The sequence below is a fragment of the Vipera berus genome (assembly GCF_964194415.1).
Source record: "Vipera berus genome assembly, chromosome: Z".
Lineage (NCBI taxonomy): Eukaryota > Metazoa > Chordata > Lepidosauria > Squamata > Viperidae > Vipera > Vipera berus.
Window position 1 is genome coordinate 96,534,126 of NC_138205.1, and position 19,933 is coordinate 96,554,058.

The window sequence follows — 19,933 nt, forward strand, 5'->3', positions numbered from 1 at the left end:
TTAGTTGTTAGTTGAGCCTGCTGTGTTAAGTTTGGTTAGTGTTTTTTTAATTCATTCTCTCTCTCTCTCTCTCTCTTTCTTTCTTTCTTTTCCTTCTCCTTCTATACCAATGACTGCATCTCTAGAAATCCTTTTGTTAAAATACTGAAGTTTACAGATGATACAATAGCCATGGGCCTGTTTCGAGTCAGTGATGAGTCTGCATATAGTGCTGGAATCAGAACAATCTGGAGCTGAACATGCTTAAAACTGTAGAGATGAGAATGGATTTTAGGAGCCCTCCTATTCTACGACCTCTTAATATATTCAACAGCATAGTATCAGCAGTAGACTCCTTCAAGTTTTGGGGTTCTAGAATTTCTCCTTAAAATGGACACATTAGATCCATCATTAAAAAGGCACCACAAAGAATATTCTTCCGTCTCAACTCAGGATATTCAAACTGCTCAGGAGCTGTTGATACAGTTTTACAGAGGAATTATTTAGTGTGTCACTTGTACTTCTTTGCAAGTACAACAATCAAATCGGACAGGTATAGACTCCAACAAATAGTTAAGACTGCAGAAAGAATAATTGCAACCAATCTACCTTCCCTAGGTGATCTATATGTTGCAAGAATCAAAAGGATGACTGAGAAAATCTCCACAGATCCTTTACCTCCTGGACATAAACTATTTCAGCCCTCCCCACTTCGGATGCCACCATAGGACATTGCATGCTAAACAACTAGACAGAGTCAGCTTTTTTTCCCCTCGAGCTTCTGCTGAACACCTATTTCTCACAATACTGCCTAATGTTTATGTATGTTTAGCCATGTAGTATGGTTGTATTATTATTATCCTTATTATCTTCTTTACCACTTCCTTATTGGATGATGACGAGGAGGTTAATAATAATAATGATAGTGGTGGTGGTGGTGATTCTGTTGCTTTGTATGTACACTGAAAGCTTCTGCATCAGAGACAGATTCTTTGTATGTCTAATCATACTTGGCCAAATAAAGTATTCTATTCTGTTTTTCCAGATGGGTTCTTAGAAGCCTCAGTTGGATTGTACTGTTTATGTACATTTAATTATTATGTTTTAATGTGTTTATATTTAATGGGACTTATATATACATGTAATTAGTAATTTTTTTCATTTTTAAATTTGGGGTCACACTTTTACACTAAAAATTAAAAAAAGATTTTCAATTCACCAATGATTTTTTAAAAATAAATTATTTACCTTTTGCACGTAGTCAGTCATTGTACACATACCCACACGTCAGTGGTGTAACAAAACATAATGGTCACCACCCGTAGTAAGCACTCAGCACGTGACCACACGTGCTTACACGTGCAGTGCCACAAACCATGCAATGCCATTGCAACCAGCACAGATGAAGTACACATGCATCGAACTTGACACACAAACAGCCTGCATGCACCATTTTAATGATTTTGCTGCCGACCTGCTATGCTCGACTGGGTGATTTAAGTCCACATGGATCAAACATCAAATTTTCAAGTTACTTTTAAAACTTGGAAAATCTGTCAAAAAAAGGTACCGGAACTCCAGTCCAGTGTGCTCTATGGCAAAAAAAGCACTGGTTGAGTTCTTCTTTGATAGAAAACTTTAATCAAGAATATGTGAATATCATCACTGTAAAAGGAACAGGAAGATTACAAAACTAACGTGAATCAAAATGAATACCACTGAATGTCAAGATAGACTAGGAGATGTATTTTAAATATAACTAATTTTTATGTGATTCCTAAGTCAAGGGCAAACTGTGTTTAAGACTTCAGGAAATTCCAGGGGAAGAACAACATGAGACATAGTGGAGAAATATTCTTACAGAAATATATTTAGATAGTAGCTACATTATGGGTTGATATTCTTGTGCTTCTCAATAATTAGATCCACAGAAATAAAGCAGCTTTACTCTCAACTCATGAATGACTATTGAACTGTAGCCTAAGGTGCATCCATAGATTTCAGTTCCAATAACAGGTCCATAGCACTTCATGGAAAGTTTTATCTCTCAGTGAAATCTTGTGATAAACGTATATGGGGTTTCAGATATTTTCAATTCCAGTTTCCATCAGCTTCAATTTCCAACTCCCGAGAGATAATATTATGGCTATAAGAATTAGATAATCCCAAAACAGTACCAAAGGGATAAGACAAAATTTAATACTTGACTGCTCTCTAATGGCCATCTGGATTTCTGGAATTCATGTCTAATAGTCCTCTTGAAGAGCAGTAACTGGTTCCCACCCTACTTTCAATTTCCAGGACTGCTTCTTTTTGGCAATTTGTGTTTTTTCCCCCATTATGTCATTCTTACTTACATTTCTTTTAAGCTTTCTGCTCTCTACAGACTTCCTCTAATTATCCTTTTAAAACTAATATATTTAATTTGCTTGAACAATCTGCATTTATATAATGTTAATAGAAAAACTACAAATGCTTTGGCAGTTCAACAAGTGCTATGTTATATGATACATGGCTTCAACAGAATTTTAAATGTAATTATTTAAAAGTTTTATTTTAAAATAAAGAGAAGAACTACAAAGATATTATTTACAATAATCTAGTACACATTTACGATCATATACTTTAGATATCAGTGAACAAACAGTTAAATTTAAGACCCATATCAGTATCACAGTTCATGTATTATACTGATAAAATATAATTACCCCTTCCCCCAAACCTCCTAACAGCAATATCTTACCATGACAAGCCAACTACATTCTATGTGTCCCCATTTATCATTTTATGTTACACATCTTGTACAAATTTAGTATACTGTAAAAATTCAACTCTCTTTCTTACTGTTGTTCACATACTGGGTACAAAGAAAACTGATAGTCAAACTACTGAAAATTATAATCTTAGATAATATCCAATCACCCCTGTCAAATGATTTCATGTCTTTTAGAGGTGAGGTAAATCAGGAGATTTAGACATAATCTGTTCTTGGGCTGAAACAGAATCACTATTTATATAGGCAATATTGAAATTAATGGGCAACCCTGAACTGATTTCCATTTATATCTTGAACAGATCCAAAAACTGGAGAGGAGTTGATAGATATAACTCCTAATTATTAAAAATGATTGACGTGATTATTTGAGGAGGTTTCTTCCCAACTAATATCAATATTAGAAACAAAAGCACAACTTCTTTACATTTCAAATAAAATGCACTGAAGCCAATAAATCAGTCTTTCAAAAAAGAAGGAATAGATCAATGAAAGAGTTTCTGAGAAATGAAATGCGACATAAGAACAAATAAATCTTTCTTTAAATTAAAAATAACACCAACCCTTTGAGAGAAGAGTAACATGAATAATTCTACTGAAACACTACATGCTTAGAGAATTCATATTCTGTTTAGTTATACAATTGACAACAAGGATTTCAAACTAGTTTCTTCAAAGAACACTAGAAAAAAGTATGAGAAGCAGTTCTAGATCTATTTTCTTATCTCAAAGGCACATGCCCCCAATTAACATGGAGAGTAGACAGATCAGTGGAGAATTCAGCTTTTTAAAACCATAGGGAGAAAAATGTTCACTCCCTGAAAACATTTCCAGGTCAAAGAAATGCACTAGGGTTTGCACGTGGATCTTTCTGATTCCGGTATCTGTAAGTGAGCCATACTCCTAAGATCTGAAGGAAGAAAAGAAAGACAGCATCTGCTAAAACTTCATAATATATTGCAATATCAGCTTTCAGCAGTCTATCACTTCATTTATAAACTTTCTCTATACCCAATGCTCCTGACTCATCATATTTATTTATTTATTTATTTATTTATTTTTGGGACTTATATGCCGCCCTATCTCCCAAAGGACTCAGGGCGGCTTACAACAATAAAAAACAACAATACAAAAATTAAAAAATGAATTAAATAACAGCCCCCAAATAAATTAACTACAGTTAAAAATTAAAACATATTTAAAAACCCATCATCAATCCAGGTCAGCCTGATGGAAGAGAAAAGTTTTGAGGTCGCGGCGAAAGGACCGGAGGTCCGGGGCCATCCAAAGCTCAAGGAGAAGCTGGTTCCAAAGGGCTGGTGCTCCCACAGAGAAGGCCCTCCCCCTGGGGGTCACCAGCAGACATTGTCTGGCCGATGGCACCCTGAGGAGGCCCTCTCTGTGTGAGCGCACTGGGCGATGGGAAGTCGTCCCCGGTAGCAGACGGTCCTGCAAGTATCCCGGGCCTAAGCCATGTAGGGCTTTAAAGGTAAGTACCAGCACCTTAAATCTCGCCCGGAAGACAACTGGTAGCCAATGCAGCTCACGCAGGAGGGGTGTAATATGGGAGTATCGGGATGCTCCCATCACTACCCGCGCGGCTGCATTCTACACCAGCTGAAGCCTCCGGGTGGTCTTCAAGGGCAGCCCCATTTAGAGAGCATTGCAGTAATCTATCCGAGAGGTAACGAGTGCATGAGTGACCGTACGTCGGTCCAGATAGGGGCGCAATTGGCGCACCAGGCGAACCTGGGCAAATGCCCAGTATATGTATGCTCATATACAAAGGAGTAATATTTATGAGTATTTATGAGTAAATAATATACCAATTTTCAACCTCAGAATAACCTACAAAATTGAACTTTTACTTTTCGGGAAACTTTGGATATCATTTTAGAATGAAATTATCTTTATTTTTAGTCATACTATATATTTCTATGTGTACTTATCTCTATGAATTTTATTTCATCAATACAGGTAGTCCTTATTTAATGACTGTTCATTCAGTGACTGTTCAAAGTTACAACATTGCTAAACAAGGAAACTTATGCTAAGTCCTCAGTGTTGCAGCTACTGTAATGTTACCAGAGTCACATGATTGCAATTTGAGTTCTTCTTGGCAATCACTAAGCAATTATGAAAGCAGCAGCATCCTACAGTCACATGCTTTTTTTAAAGAAAAGATTTTGCTTAAAAATTGATTCAGAAAAAGTGATTTGAATCTCATCGCTGTTCACTAAAGTTGCTTTCTTTTTTCTTTAGATTTCTGCATTAATCTGTAGACAGACTTTTATCCTTTTTTTTTTCAAAATAATTCGGAAATCTGAAAAAAGACATGTGATTTCATAGGAGGTGTTGTACTTGGATGAGGTCCAAAACTGTCATTTTCAGAAATTTTAAAATGGACACGGACATTCATGTTATGGTCCCTGTTGCATGAAATCAGCTGTTGGGTATTATTCACATTTTTCATTTTTCTCCATCTATAATTACTCTGTTTTCTAGCTACATAAACTATGAAGGGAATCTTCAGCAGATTTGGAAAACCACTGAGCCATCCCTGTGTGATGCTGAAAAACTTATTACCCAGAACCAGACCTAGGTAGTAATTAAATAGAAGATCAATATGTAGACTAGACTGTTATCTCCCAAAAGGTAGCAAAGGCAAATAACTTCTGTTCTGTGGCACTTCATGCTTCAAAAATGAATTTGGGAAGAGTTGTGGACTTCATGCTAACAACAAAACAGTACCCGTCTGCTACCAATAAAACAACCACATCATTTTGTCAGACTTAAAAAAATATGATCAGGTTTTAAAAAGTCAGCTCATAAAAATGATTCTTCAGTTAGTGACTTCCCAAATTTGTGTGAAAATCATAAAAAAGAGACACAGCTACTTTAGGGCACTTTTCCCTGATTATTTTTCAAATGTGCACAGAAAACAAAATGAACTGTTCGTATAATTGCCAGGAATAAGCTATAACTGACAATGTTACAATGCACGCAACCTGTAAATAATAAACAGTGAATTCAAAGACATTCACTCCTGCATAGGATTTTAACTTTACCTGACAGTGAAATAATATGTATATTATCATGCTAAGAAATAAAAATATTTTTACTTTTATAGAAGAGAACAGTGCTTCCCCATATCAACACATTTATAGAAAATAATTATATTGGCAAGTTCTCTGAATCACACATACTGTACATACATAAAGGTTTAGGCTGATTTTGCACTTACCTCTGTGAAACTAAAGAAGAGACCAATGCCTCCTACAAATCTCAAGACCATTCCAGAATATTCATTAATTATAGGTGCACAGGATTTACAGGTCTGCGTTTCAAAACATTCCTGCAAATAGTCATTATTTCAATTCATTATTAGGATGTTACCTATAGCATGTATGATATTTAGAATATTTGTAGTTCCCCCCCTATATAACACTGGGCAGCTAACAATAATCAAACCAACATATTACAAATACTCTCCCCTCCCAAATAAAAGACCATCACAGACTAATCAATGACATAAAAAATTCATACTAATTGCCCATAGTTTGGTTTCATGTTGCATCCTGACTCATAATCTAGGATGGGCATGTCAAATTCACGACATCATGTGACATTGCGCAACATATTGCAACTTTTTCCCCATTGCTGGCAATGGGGTGAGCGTGGTTTCGGCGTGACACATCCGGCCTAAGGGCCGGCAGTTTGACATACCTGATCTAGAAGCGTCAAGAGAAAAGGGACTACTTAGATCTCAAGGGAGAGTCTGTTCTGTAAAGCAGGTGCCCCCCAAGTCCCTTGGGAGGGAATTGAGAACCAGTGCACCACCAGAATGGTGTAACATGGGCAAATCTCAGAGCATTTGGAATTATGAACATGATGTATTCTGGGCCAGTTGAAACTTTCAGATAGTCGCCAAGGGCAGTCCCATTAGCAATAATTGAATTAGGAGTGACTAAGACGTGAATAAGATTAGGGCAAGGCCTCCTAGTCAAGGAACAGGTGCAATTTTCAAATTGCATACCAGCATTGTCCAGGTGAGTGCTACCTCACTTTCCACACCTTATTGTCACAAGATAAGCCTATACATAATTGATAAGCCTATACATCACTTGTCACCTATAAGATTTGCTTTTTGTCTTATTAGCATTTTGTCTTAACAACACTCTAGGTATCTCTTATGTTGTTTCATCTTTCACCACTCATGTATGAACTGGGGGCTCCATAAGATCCACAATTACAGAGTTCACATAGGTGGGATCCACTAATATCTCAGTTGAACTGAACACAGAAATTTAGGAATAACCTCAATCCTTCTGAAAACACACTGGGTTTCTAAACTGCCTGAGATAAGCCAACCTTCCCTGCAAAGTTCCTATTGGAACTCCAGGACCATGGCAAGGAATGAATTAACATTATCCAACCATATTGTCACTCTACCAAGATGAAAAGCATATCTACGGGTTGACTGTGCTGTCAAATGGATCAACAATAAGCTATACCAAGTCCAGGACTGCCATAATGCTCATGAGTTCTGCTTCTTGGACAGATCTTAAAATAAGATTTGGATGCAACTTTTCATATTAACCTTTTTTTTCTCCAAAAATTCTACCATAACTGTATCTATTGTAATTAAATGCAAGAAACAGATTATGGATTTCAAAGATAGAACATTACAGATCCAAGAGAGGCAGATAACCAAAGTAAATATATAGTAACAAAGTTCTTATAAACAGAACATAAAAATAGTCAACTTACAGCAGAACAAGAAGTATTATCACTGACATTATGGAAGCCACAACAGTTTAGAGTCCGCTGAATATCCTGCCTTGCATTGCTTGTGTTGTTCCACGCAACCTCTAGAAGTTTGCTCTATAAATACAAGGAAATTTTTTAGTAGCCAAGAATTGCTCTTTGCTAGTAGTTTGATATAAACTTCTGCATAAAGACTCTCATTTGCTACTTATATAAGTTCACTCCCTTCATTTCAGGACATAACATATAAGCGATGCTTAAGCAGGGTACGCAGGATTGTCTAGAACACTACAGATCCTCTTCATGATTTGTTTTCCTTGTTACCTTCTGGGAGGAAGCTCCATGGTATCCAAAGCTGAACATCCAGACTCAGTCACAGTTTTGTTCCATATGTGAACTCTCAAGCTTGTGAACTCTTTCTGCTATGTATTCAAGATGGACAGTGATTAATATTTATATGTAAGGATGTAGGTATATACACCTTTACATATATGTATGTATATAGCATGTCTTTATGTGTGTTATGTACGTGTGCATTTTTTGAGAGCAGGCAACAGAATTTCATTTTTAATGTGTGCCAGTGTGGCCACAGTAAAAAATGGCAATGTTATCTTATCTATATCTGAACCACCAATGCAAACAGAATAATTTTTCAGTAGTTTAATTATTCATTTCATTTCCTTATTTTGCTCATAGTTGTAAAGCTTTCTCTGCCTTGGATTTGTTTGGATAGTACCAGTTTATGTAGAAAATATCCTGTTTCTTGGTAATAATAATTTTGTATCTTAGATGCATTCTTTAGTCTCCCTTTCTCCCAGTTTTGCTTGCTCAGAAAAACATGCTTATGTTGCTGCTGATTCATTTCTTTTGCCATATCAGGGGTACATGAAGGGAAATGACTGTGTTTTGGTTTCTGTCTGTACAGAGGCTTATTTTAAATCAGATTTCAAATTTGGCAACTTTAAGATGTATGGACTTCAGTTCCTATAATTCCTCAGCCAGCAAACTGGTTTAAACCCAGTCATAAACTATGAATGTGAAGAGACTTGGATTACCTTAAATGGGTGCATGTGTTAAAAAAATGCTATTCAAAAGACCGTGTAACCTGTAGATAAATTAAAGCTGTTTGCACTATCCATTTAACTGATATTTCTGGCACATTATGGTGAAAAACATCAGGCAACAGATGATTAGGTTTCTCTATTTTGTAACTTATCCTTTTTCTTTTTGTTTTACTTTTGGCTAACTGGAACAGCCAAGGTTTCACAAAATGGATTAACAGTAGTAGTACTTAAATGTTACAGTATTTATGAGGGAGGGGATCAATTCCATAGCCAACGTTCTCATTTCTTCATTATTTTTTATCAGGAAAAAAACTATAAGAAGAATGGAGTTAACTCCAACTTGACCACCAGCCATGACTATCAACAAGCAGCTTTAGTGGATCCAACCCATGACATGTATCATGAATTTTTATAGCAGTATTGCTATACAACTTTTTTATTTTAGGCCTTCAGCCAGCAATTCTATTCTAGAATGTCTTGAGTTGTTACAAGTTCTGTATTTTATGTATAAAAGAGTCTTTAGAGTTTTTGATCTTTTTTAGGATAAATCCTTCTTATCCTTGTTAGCTTTGAAATACTTGAACTAAATATCTTGAACTGGGAGTTGGAGTTAAGGTTGTTGGATAAACGTTCACAGCATAATTCTCTTAACCTAGTGAAATAGATCTGTCCTCTGTTTTTCCTTCAACTGAGGCTTAACTGCTCTGTTTTCTGCAGCTATTGGGAGATTATGTGCTACACTTTGTAACTGTTACTTTTTCTAATTAACAAACAAATGCTCTTTTGCGGGTCCACCTCAACTTTGCCTATGAATATCTTCTTCATGATCCTACTGATAAACATAAAAAAACAACAACAACAATAGTCTCTCAGTATTTTGAGTTTTTTACACCCTAATTTTACAAATCAATAAATAAAACCCTGCTTGGAACTGCTTACATGCTACTTTAATAATTTTTAGGTCCTTGGTTAGGGCTTGATTATTAAGTTTTCACAAATTTTATTGTAAATCTAATTGTAGATTATACACGTAATAATAATACTTTTTAGATAAAGATATCATAGGAAATATTTTACCTGTTGTTCTTTATTCAATGTCAAACAAGCACAGGAGACTGAGAACTGTATAACAAACACTAGCAAGAGTATAATCATATACTGAAGACACTTAGTTAAGGTAATCAAAACTGCATTTGTAGAAATGATGCCCATGTACTTGTTTGCCTGTTGATTCATTCATTTTATTTGTTTGATATATGCTATCCAACTCAATCAATCGACCCCACGTGGCATGCCGTATATACATGGATAAAATGCAGTGGTGGGATTCAGCCGGTTCGCACCACTTTGGCAGAACCTATAACTAATTTTTTGTTGCTCAGGCCCTGAATGGACTTCTGGAAGCGGCATCCACACAGAGCACTGGTTGTTCACATATTTGAATCCCACCGATAAAATGTATATACAAATTTAAAAGATTAAGCTCTTTTGGTCTGATTCAAAGAAAGCTCAGTTAGATGGGAAGAGACATTTTGGATTATGATTATGCCAAAATTTCCACCTGTTCCATTAACTAATTCAGGGATATTGGTTGTCATGTCAGCTACAGGCCACCCCACAGCATTCTATTTGCAGTCTCCAAAACATTCTAGCTTTTTCAGTTGCCATTTTTCAACCTGACTGGACCTTCTTGAATCATTAGCTCCTTCTTTATCTTACACCCCTTGCATAATTCTAATTAGATTACCGTATATACTTGAGTATAAGCCGACTCGAGTATAAGCCGAGACCCCCAATTTCACCCCCAAAAACTGGAAAAAGTTATTGACTCGAGTATAAGCCGATCCGCCGTTCTGCAAGCCTCCGCCGCCAGCAGAGGCTCGATCCGCCATTTTGCAAGCCTGAATACACAGGAATACCCTGTGTGGCCACGGCTCTCGGGGAAGCCCTGGCTGTCCGCTTCCTCGCTCCACGCTGCCATTCGGGGCCCGCGCGTTCCCCGGGCAAATCGCGGCGCCCAGCAGGCGAGGAAACACGCCCGCTCCAGTCGCCCCCCCTTCCCTCAGGAGACGCGAAGCAAGTGACCGCCCGGAGCTTACCGAGGACTTGCGCGCGGCCGAGACTTCGGTGCTTCCAGGATCGCGCGCACCTCTCCCAAGCCGCCGCCGTCCGGAGACCTGCCGAAGTTTGGGGAGGTTTGGGGAGGTGCGCGCGCACCTCCCCAAACCTCCCCAAACGTCGGCAGGTCTCCGGACCTCCGCACCCTGCCTGCCTGCTTCTTTCTGCTGCGGAAAGAAGCAGGCAGGCAGGGCGCGGAGGTCCGGAGACCTGCCGACCTTTGGGGAGGTTTGGGGAGGCGCGCACCTCCCCAAACCTCCCCAAACGTCGGCAGGTCTCCGGACGGCGGTGGCTTGGGAGAGGTGCGCGCGATCCCGGAAGCACCAAAGCCTCGGCCGCGCACAAGTCCTCGGTAAGTTTTTTTGTTGACTGGAGTATAAGCCGAAGTGGAATTTTTCAGCCCAAAAAGTGGGCTGAAAAATTCGGCTTATACTCAAGTATATACGGTATATTTGTATGAAATGGAACTATTGTAATCCAGACACCATGTTGCTTTTCAAAGATACAATTGTAATATTGGAAAATCAATAAAAAAATATTTTTAAAAAATCCTGAATTTGCACGTAAAACAAAAGTGAGAGACGTTATACTCACACATAATAAGAAGAGATGTTGTTAGAATTTGCTGAAATGTGAAGCAATTTACCTGATGTGTAATAAACATCTGGCACCTTTCGTTCAAGCTTTCTTTTTTGAACTTATGGTAAAGGTGAAGGTTTTTCTCTGTCAGTCATGACCAACTCTAGGGCATGATGCTCATCTTCATTTGTTGGCTGACGGAGCCAACGTTGTCCAAAGACAATTTTCATGGTCATGTGGCCAGCATAGCTTTACACCAAAGGTGCATAGTATGCTGTGATTTTCTCACCTTCCCAATAAAACTACTTGCATGCTTTCGAACTGCTAGTTGAGCAGGATCTAGGGCAGACATGTCAAACACAAGGCCCGGGGGCCGGATCCGGCCCGCAAAGTGGTTTCATGCGGCCCGCAAAGCCATCCTGGAAACAGGGAGGGAACGGCCCCCACTGCCTTGGCCCTGGCCCAGAGACCCTCCTCCTGCAGGAGACCCTCAGATCTGTCCCACTCCTGCCCAGGCCCCCATAGGCACCCTTGATGCGAACGATGTAGAGCTGGCCACGCCCACCCAGTAGGCCATACGCACTCTAGCCACACCCACCCAGTAGGCCACACCCACCCTGACCACACCCACCCAGCCCCCTGAGGGCCACCGCAATTCTGATGCGGCCCTCAATGAAATTGAGTTTGACACCCCTGATCTAGGGCAAGTAACGGGAGCTCACTACATTGCGTGGAGCTCCAGCTGCCAAGCTCAGTGTCTTTAACCACTGAATCACTGCACCCCTTTCTGAACATAATGTAGTTTAATTTGAATAAAAGATTCTTCAGTCAAATAATAACATAAGTTACATGAATATTTACACAATGAGATATTTCTTCTTTTCCTTACAGGTAATCCTCACTTTACAAACATTTGTTAATGATGGTACAAAATTACAATAACCTTGGGAAAAGTGATTTACAACAGTTCTCGTAGTTATGACTGTTGTACACAAACACACCCACAGTCACATGATGGTAATTGGGGGACTTGGCAACTGGCTCACATTTATGCCTGGCTGCTGTTTCCTGAGGTCATATGATTGCCATCTGCAATCTTTCCAACCAGTTTCCAACAAAATTGTCAATTGGAGTTGCTTTATCCAACTAACTTTGGATTACTACGGTCCAAATTATAGTCATAGGTCAAGTACTATCTGTTACTTAAAGAGTCATAGACAAGTTAGGTATTTAAGAAGTAAAAAGGCCATAGGTCCACATGATCTTTCTTATGCTGGAATTTTAAAGCATCTAGATATGCTTTAAAAGCTATTGTTTGACTCCAAGGGATGTATTAAAAAAACAATTGTGCGACATAATAAGTCAATAATGTTATAGTGAGCAGTGAGCACTTTTTCCATTTTTATCTTAAAAAAAGATTTAGTGTCTAAGACTATCTGAAGTCAATGCTCTTTTTCCTTTAAACTGAGCAGTATTTTATTTATTTATGTATTAGCCATTCAACTCCAGTGGACTCTTATTCATTGGCTGTCAAATTAGTTTACTCTCTGGAATCTCTGGAGATCTGCATCCACTTGAAAGAAACCATTTATACCACTGGAGAAAGCTGTTACTATCTAGTTTTTAGTGTCATAACAAGGACAGAGGTTGAGTTATTCAAAAATATAACACTTATTTTCCTGTACTTTAGATAATTTCACCAAAATGCTGCCCTCCATTTAATGAACCTGCCATGAAGTACAAGAAACCATGAAGACGTCATTTAAAGGAGTTTCAGAGAAATAGGGGAGATGTGTTAGATTACTTTCAAGTCAAAGGATACAAAGAAAAGCAGGACCTGGTGGTGTTTGATGGCCCCAATCAGTCCCACCAGAGCAATCAGGAAAAGAAAGATTCCTACTGCCACTGCAACTCCAACAACTCGGAAACTGGAGATCAGGCCAAAGCCAATGCCCCAAGCTGCAATTCCAATCAGCAACAGACTGACCAACTGGTAAGAAAGAGAAAAGAAAAGTTTTGGTCACATGTTAGAATAGTGTAGTGTTCCTTCTCTAGCCAAGTGAAAGATCAACATTTCCAAATCGGTGCAATAGTTTTGGTCCAAAAATTCCCACAAACAACTTCTCCTGGGTATAAAATTCACAGTAACTTAAAGCGTTTGTGATCTTAAAAATCTAGTGCTTGAGGTGCTACTTTAACTCTCCAAATGCCTAGTGCAGTTTTAAAGTTATGCAAAGTTCCTTTTAGGAACCAAAGACAATCAATAAAGGAAATCAGCAGATGCCAGTAGGAAGTCGTCATTCATTAATTTAAAATGCTACTTTTGTACATTATGTACAAAATGTACAATTGTACATTGTGCACTTTAAAACACATTGTAATATATTGCAGTTCATGTTCACAAGTTTGATGAATTTATAGCTTTTTAAAAAAAATCACAAGAAAAAAAATCAAAGGAAAAATCAACCTCATATGTTGTTTTCCACATTTCCATAACGATATGGAAGTGGTTTGTCATTATTTTCTTGCAGAATATTTTTAATTCCCTGTCTAGCTTACAGTTTTGCAGTTTTCTGGCAATCTCCTATGTGCTCATCTGGTTTGACCTGATTAGTTGCTTTTTTTTTCTTAAGATCATCCAAGGTCAGCCAAGTTCTACTATCTAGTTGACAATTTTGAAATAATCTTTGTATCAGCAACTCATAATCAGCCTTTGAAAACATGCAAAAAAAAAATGTATCCTTATTTAATAAAAAATATTCTGACACCTATGAACAACATAAACAATGCCTTAATCCACAATGCTAAAGCCACACTGGAAATTAAATGGCAATTCAGCTTCACAAAGAACTTCAGAAATCTTATACTCTTTAGGTAGATGGCAGGTAGTAAATATATACCACTTGTGATAGAAGATGATAAAGGAACCTGTGTCATTTGTATGATGTCCCGTTAAAATTTTTAATTGGAATACAGGTAATCCTGGTTTAGTGACTGCCTCATGTAGCAACTATTTACAATTACAACAATCATAACAAAGTAAGTTAAATTTAATTTAAACATAATTTTTCAGATCTATGACCTTCTCAGGTTTATAAAACAAAGGAACATTAAAATATGATCATAAGCACAATTGTGATTTCATTTAACTTTGCTTAACTACCATGTTACTGGTCCCAACTGTAGTTACTAAACCAGGACTACCTACTGTATAAGGTTTTTACTTTTGCCCAGCCTTTAATCAAAATTAACTTTAAAGTCTGCATAGCACTTTTCCTCCCCGGCACTTAGCATATTTCAAAAAGGAGAGTTTTGACACAAAGAAATATTTGACAAGTCATGTTTTAAATGGAGGAAATCACTGTTTAAATGCAGGAAGCCCCCACCTTTCCTGTTTCTGTAAAAAAGAAAAGAACAGATATCAACGCACTGAAAAACTGAGCTATTGTGATACAGAATAATACCTACAATCGAGTGCCATTCAGAAAATACCAGAAATAAAAACAAAAATAGTTGTTGGCCATACTGTCTGAGAATTCGGAAAGTTGCAATCCTAATACATGCGGAGACTATCAGGTTGGGCAACTTTTTGACCTCTAGGGCATCACGTGACGCATAGCTTCCATTTTTATTTTTCCACTGTAGTTTTATTAGTCTAAATTAGTGTATGGCTCAAACTGATCAGGAAGTCTTTGATAAAATGTAAAAAGCAAGAAAGCAATTCAGTAACAGTTTACAAGTAGCTATCTGCAGTAAAAACTCAAGCACAAGATGTCAGTAACAAATATTTATTTTAAAAGTTGACGTGCCGGACCATTACAAAGAATGAGATAACACTGCCATTCCGTGCTGCAGTTATAATAAAAGGTAAGGTATACATTATTCAAATTTTAAAAAACCCATATTCAAACTCTGGAATTTTATCCAATATAAATGTTTAGTTTCAACATTTTCAAGGCCCAGTAATTGTTTGCAGGCCTCAATAAGCTTCATAGCTGTAATCCCTTGTCGACTTGCCAGCTTAATCTTGTTTCCCAGGTTCTATGGTTTCTTAATGTAAGGACAAAAGGGCCTATCTTGAAACTAACCTGGAACATAGGCTTTGAGTAATTAAATCATCAAATCCTCAACTAAACGGAAGAAACACATACATACACATACATTATTCATCATCCATGATGCTTCACACATGATGTGGCAAGATACACAATTTTCCATTACTTCCTTATCTGGGACCTGAATTACAGTTTCTCATCTATGTGCTGATGTCAGAGGTTGGAAATGCTTTCCAGTTTACTGCAGAAATATATGACTCTTTTTATTTGTTAAAGCTTAATAATTTAATACAAAGTTAAAGTATAGTAACAACATTGAAAATGCTTGAAAATTAGAATTCTAATTTTTTAACGTTAATTTAAGACAAAAAACAATAGCAAAATAAGATTGCAATAGCGGTTTTATGGGATAGTCTGTAGCTCAAAAGTTCTTCTGGATCTAATGGAAAGAGAACTGGGGAAAAAATTGGAACTCTCATTTTATATATTGTGAGAGCAGCAAGATTGCTCTATGCACAAAAATGGAAGGATGCCTCAATTCCTACCATGGACGAATGGTTACAAAAGCTGATGGAATTAGCAGAAATGGCCAAATTGACTGTGCTTTTGTTTCTACTTGTAAACTGCATCTGGACTTTGTGCTTGAGTTGGAAAAAAATATTATGATTTTGGGTTTTACCGATTAGACTGATTTGCTGATACAGAAATGGCTAGTGCATACTACTATAGAAATGTAAAAAGTTGAGATTTGATTTTAATGTTTGATTTTACTGCAACAGAGAAAGTCGGAAGTCAATGCCTTTTGTTTCTTTCCCTCCCCTTCTTCACACTTTTTTTGTTTTCCCTTTTTCTACTGTTGTCCCCTACTATTTGCTTTTGTATTTTCACATTTTATGTTATAAATGAATAAAACTAATAAAAAGGGGGGGAGTCATGGATTAAGTAATTTTATGTAGAGTCCTGTTCCATTATCAGACCTCTCCAATGTCAAACCAACTTAACTGCAGCTTTACTGAAGTGGCCATCCTTGGAAAAGGGCTGAACAGGATGTCCTGACATCAGAATTTACTGATCTGAAAAAGTTCACATGCCTCCAGCATAGATTATGAATGTTGCTAGAACAGATCTATCTAGAAGTTTACCTTAATCTATAAACTGGCTTTCTATGATATTCATGCAGCTTCTTCAAAGAAAAACTACAGATATAGCAAGGCAAAGTAGTAGAAGCAGTAAATGAAGTAGGCAAAGTAATTATTAATGTTTAGATATGTATTGGTTCATAATGCACTAAATTAAAATGTGGGGCACAGATTCATCTATTTTCAGACACTAACATAGAGGTATGCATGCTCACGGTAACCTGTGGCCTGACAATAGTGTATGGAAACTCTGTGTATATTTTTTCCCATATAATAGTAGTTAAAATTAACGATAGTTAATATGATTCCTTATGTGTTTAAGAATTGGGTAACAATGTTTGAAGAAATTTGAGGCATACCCAAGGTTTTGGCTGCAATTGCTCAGGGCTTAACATGTGATTTATTTAGCAAAGTACTTAAGCAAATCTTTACAAAGCACGTTGTGTGAATTTTCTAATATAAACTGTTATATAAATATAAACTATTAAAAAGTGAAAAAGTAGTTCCTCTACCCCTGCTTAAAAAAACGTGTAAGAAGTTTTTGAGTAGTTTAAATCCACAAAAGAAAAGAGTATTATCCCGTAAGAAAATATAGTTAGAAAGCCTAAATTGCTCTGAATATTGTGGGATTCCAGCTTCAATTAGTCTCAGGCTTTAAACAGGAAAATGGGAGTTGTAATCTCGTGTCATGGTAAGAGTGGCTTGATAGTGACATGGATGGAGAATAAATGTAATAATAAACAAGCAAATAAAACAAATAATATCCTCTCTAGGGAGAAGAGAGGAGTCAAAGAAGTCAAGATGGCAGCCACAACTATGCAACTAGGCAATCTTGGTTATTTGACCTCCTGTTTCAGCAAGCATGAGACGTGAGACCTTGTGACTCCCTACTCAGCGATAAGAGTTTATTTCCAAGTGCAAATGCACAGATAGAAGTCGGAGTCTTGTAGTTATAGAAGCTAGAATAATACAGCATAAGATTTTATGGATTATTACTCCACAATTTAAATCAATGTCATCTAGCACTGGGATGGGCATGCAGAGGCTTTGATATAAAATAAAAACCAAAAGGCTCAAACTTTTTAAAAATGAAAACTAATAATTATTTCAGCTAATTATTCTCAATTGTCTAACTTTGCTGTTCTACCAGCAATGCTCCGCCTCTATATCTAACTAATATCGAACAGGAAGACGTTCCACAGGTGAAGATTTCCCCACCGTTGGATTCCTGTCAGGCGAGGAAGAAGGCTAAATGACCGCCCTATGTGCAGTTGCTCGACACAAACAATCCTGCTGAACGAAGTGATATGCCACCTCAAAGTACACATCGGTGGAGCTCCCAGAGCGTAATCTCGGGTTTAACAGAACCGCCCGGTTGCCTAGGCGCCGCAGAAAGCCTGCAGAAAAGGGGCTTCCAGCAGATTCGAGTTCCCGCAGTCCCTCGCGGAGGTTCTTTAGCACCGCGGCAGGTGCATCGCGTTTTAGCGAAAGAGACTCGCTCCGGGACATCTGGCGGTCACGACTGCGTCTCACCCTCCGCGGACTATGGGGCTCGCACAGGCCTACTGTGGTTCTTTTTCGCTCAGCAGTAAGAAAAAACCAGTCACTTCGGGGGGGGAGGGGAGATCTCCCCCGCCCACCCACCCCTGGCTGCAGGAGGCTCCCATTCAGTCGCCACCTGGCTCGAGAATGCGGGCGGCGGCTGGACTTACCGTGTAAAGCAGGTTGAGAGCGCAGAGCCAATTCTTGGAGCAAGAGAAGCCGCCGCAAACCATCGCGCCCTGCGGTTGTGCTCGCTGCTGCAGGGTCCCCTGATCTGGCTAACTCCCCTCGTCTTTCAAGGGAGGAAAACAGACCTTTGCTTCCCCTGCCCGAAGTGGAAAAGGGCAGGTAGAACCAGGATGACCACGACAGCACTACAGGAACAGCAGTCACAAAACCCAGCTTTCCCAGCCAGCTGCCAGCGCCCGCTCGGAAACCTCCGGGGGGGGGGGTGGGGGGTGGACCGCAGGCAGCCAAAGGCCCTCATTGGCTGATCTTCGGAGACAAAGGTAAAAATATGCAAATACATCCGGCCCGGCGACCTGGTTTTGAACGAAGTCGTGGAAGAGTGTGAGGCGAGTTGCACTTTCCCGTTGTCTGTTTACACTGCTATTTTATTTAAGCTTTTAGAGCAAGGTTGCTGCTTCTTGGGGAGACATTGGTCATTCGGAAAACATAATTCTCACTGAAGCAGTTCCGTGCACACGTTAACATTTGGTTGATTTTGACTTAAAGTAAATTTAGAACAGCTCTTTGCTTTCCTCTAGAGTTGAACATCATTGTTCACTATTTCTTTCCTATGTCTGAGTCAAAGATTGATAGGTATTGTAGACCAATACGTTTTTGATGCATTCGTTTGTAAAGGTCTAGCTTTTAATAGAATGCATATAGTTTGTACTATGTTGTTGGAAATTGTGATGAATTGCTTTTTCAATTCTATAATAAACTAAAAGAATAAATCCAACAATAAATAATAACAAAAAGCCAAAAGAAAACAAAAGCAAAAAAAATACAACAACTCTGTAAAAGGGATCTTAAATCTTAAACAACCAAATAAATCTTGACTATATAAATGAGATTCCCATAATAACATCAGCAGAAAGTCTGCTCAGAAAGTATAAACATATCTTTCAGCTAAAGTTTCTGGTAAAGTATACTAGCTGCTATCTATACATGATGTCCAACGTTTCCTTATGCTTTCATAGATTTCCAATTTGAGAATATAATTTTTACACACCTTCCCCAATACTCTATTTTATAATCTTATGGAGTGTATTTGTAAAAAGAACAGACCCAGAACATGTAGGTTAAAAGACTGTTCCAGCACATTGAACTTTTACTGGTTGGAAACCAAGCCCTTTTCGGTCCATTAAACAGAAAATAATATTTTATTGACTAAAGACAGAGACATTAAGATGAACAATAAGGCAACCCAGTAGCTATCTGATTTGTGTATGTATGTGTGTTTGTTCCATGTAGTGAATTTCATGTTTATTGGATTATTATATATTTGCCTTAAACTGAAAAGCCACATGCTTATCTTTAAAAAAAAGAATCATGGTAATGGTTTTGGGTTTTTTGGGGAATGCAAGAAAATAGATAGCTTTTTCAGAAGTAACATTTTCTATATCAGTGGAATTTCCTTTCATGATAGTTGTCAAACCCTCGTCTCCGCCGGGAATAACAGGCACTCAGGAAAAACCACGACGAAGTACGGATGACTGCAGAGAGCACCTTTAATGTCAGGATCTCCAAGCATTAATAAAGTCAGCGTTGAGAGGCACACTCTCCAACGCGCCTTTTATTCTATGCCTGTAACAAGGTAGCAGCCCCACCCTTAGGCCCCACCCCTCCCCCGTGCAGACCAGCATCCGCCTGGCCTGCATAAATACTCCACCCCCCTACTTCATTACCCCA

At 38.2% G+C, this 19,933-nt stretch overlaps 1 protein-coding gene across 1 annotated transcript; it reads right to left on the reverse strand.

Moving 5' to 3' along the window:
- Nucleotides 1-1,612: 1,612 nt before the first annotated feature.
- On the reverse strand, nucleotides 1,613-18,450 carry TSPAN13 (tetraspanin 13). The gene is made up of 6 exons (XM_081346512.1): nucleotides 18,187-18,450; nucleotides 13,103-13,270; nucleotides 9,661-9,741; nucleotides 7,523-7,636; nucleotides 5,997-6,107; nucleotides 1,613-3,662 (listed from the first exon to the last, which is right to left on the reverse strand). Exons 1-6 carry the CDS (start codon nucleotides 18,247-18,249, stop codon nucleotides 3,588-3,590), a joined length of 612 nt encoding a protein of 203 aa, XP_081202638.1. The 5' UTR covers nucleotides 18,250-18,450; the 3' UTR covers nucleotides 1,613-3,587.
- Nucleotides 18,451-19,933: the final 1,483 nt, after the last annotated feature.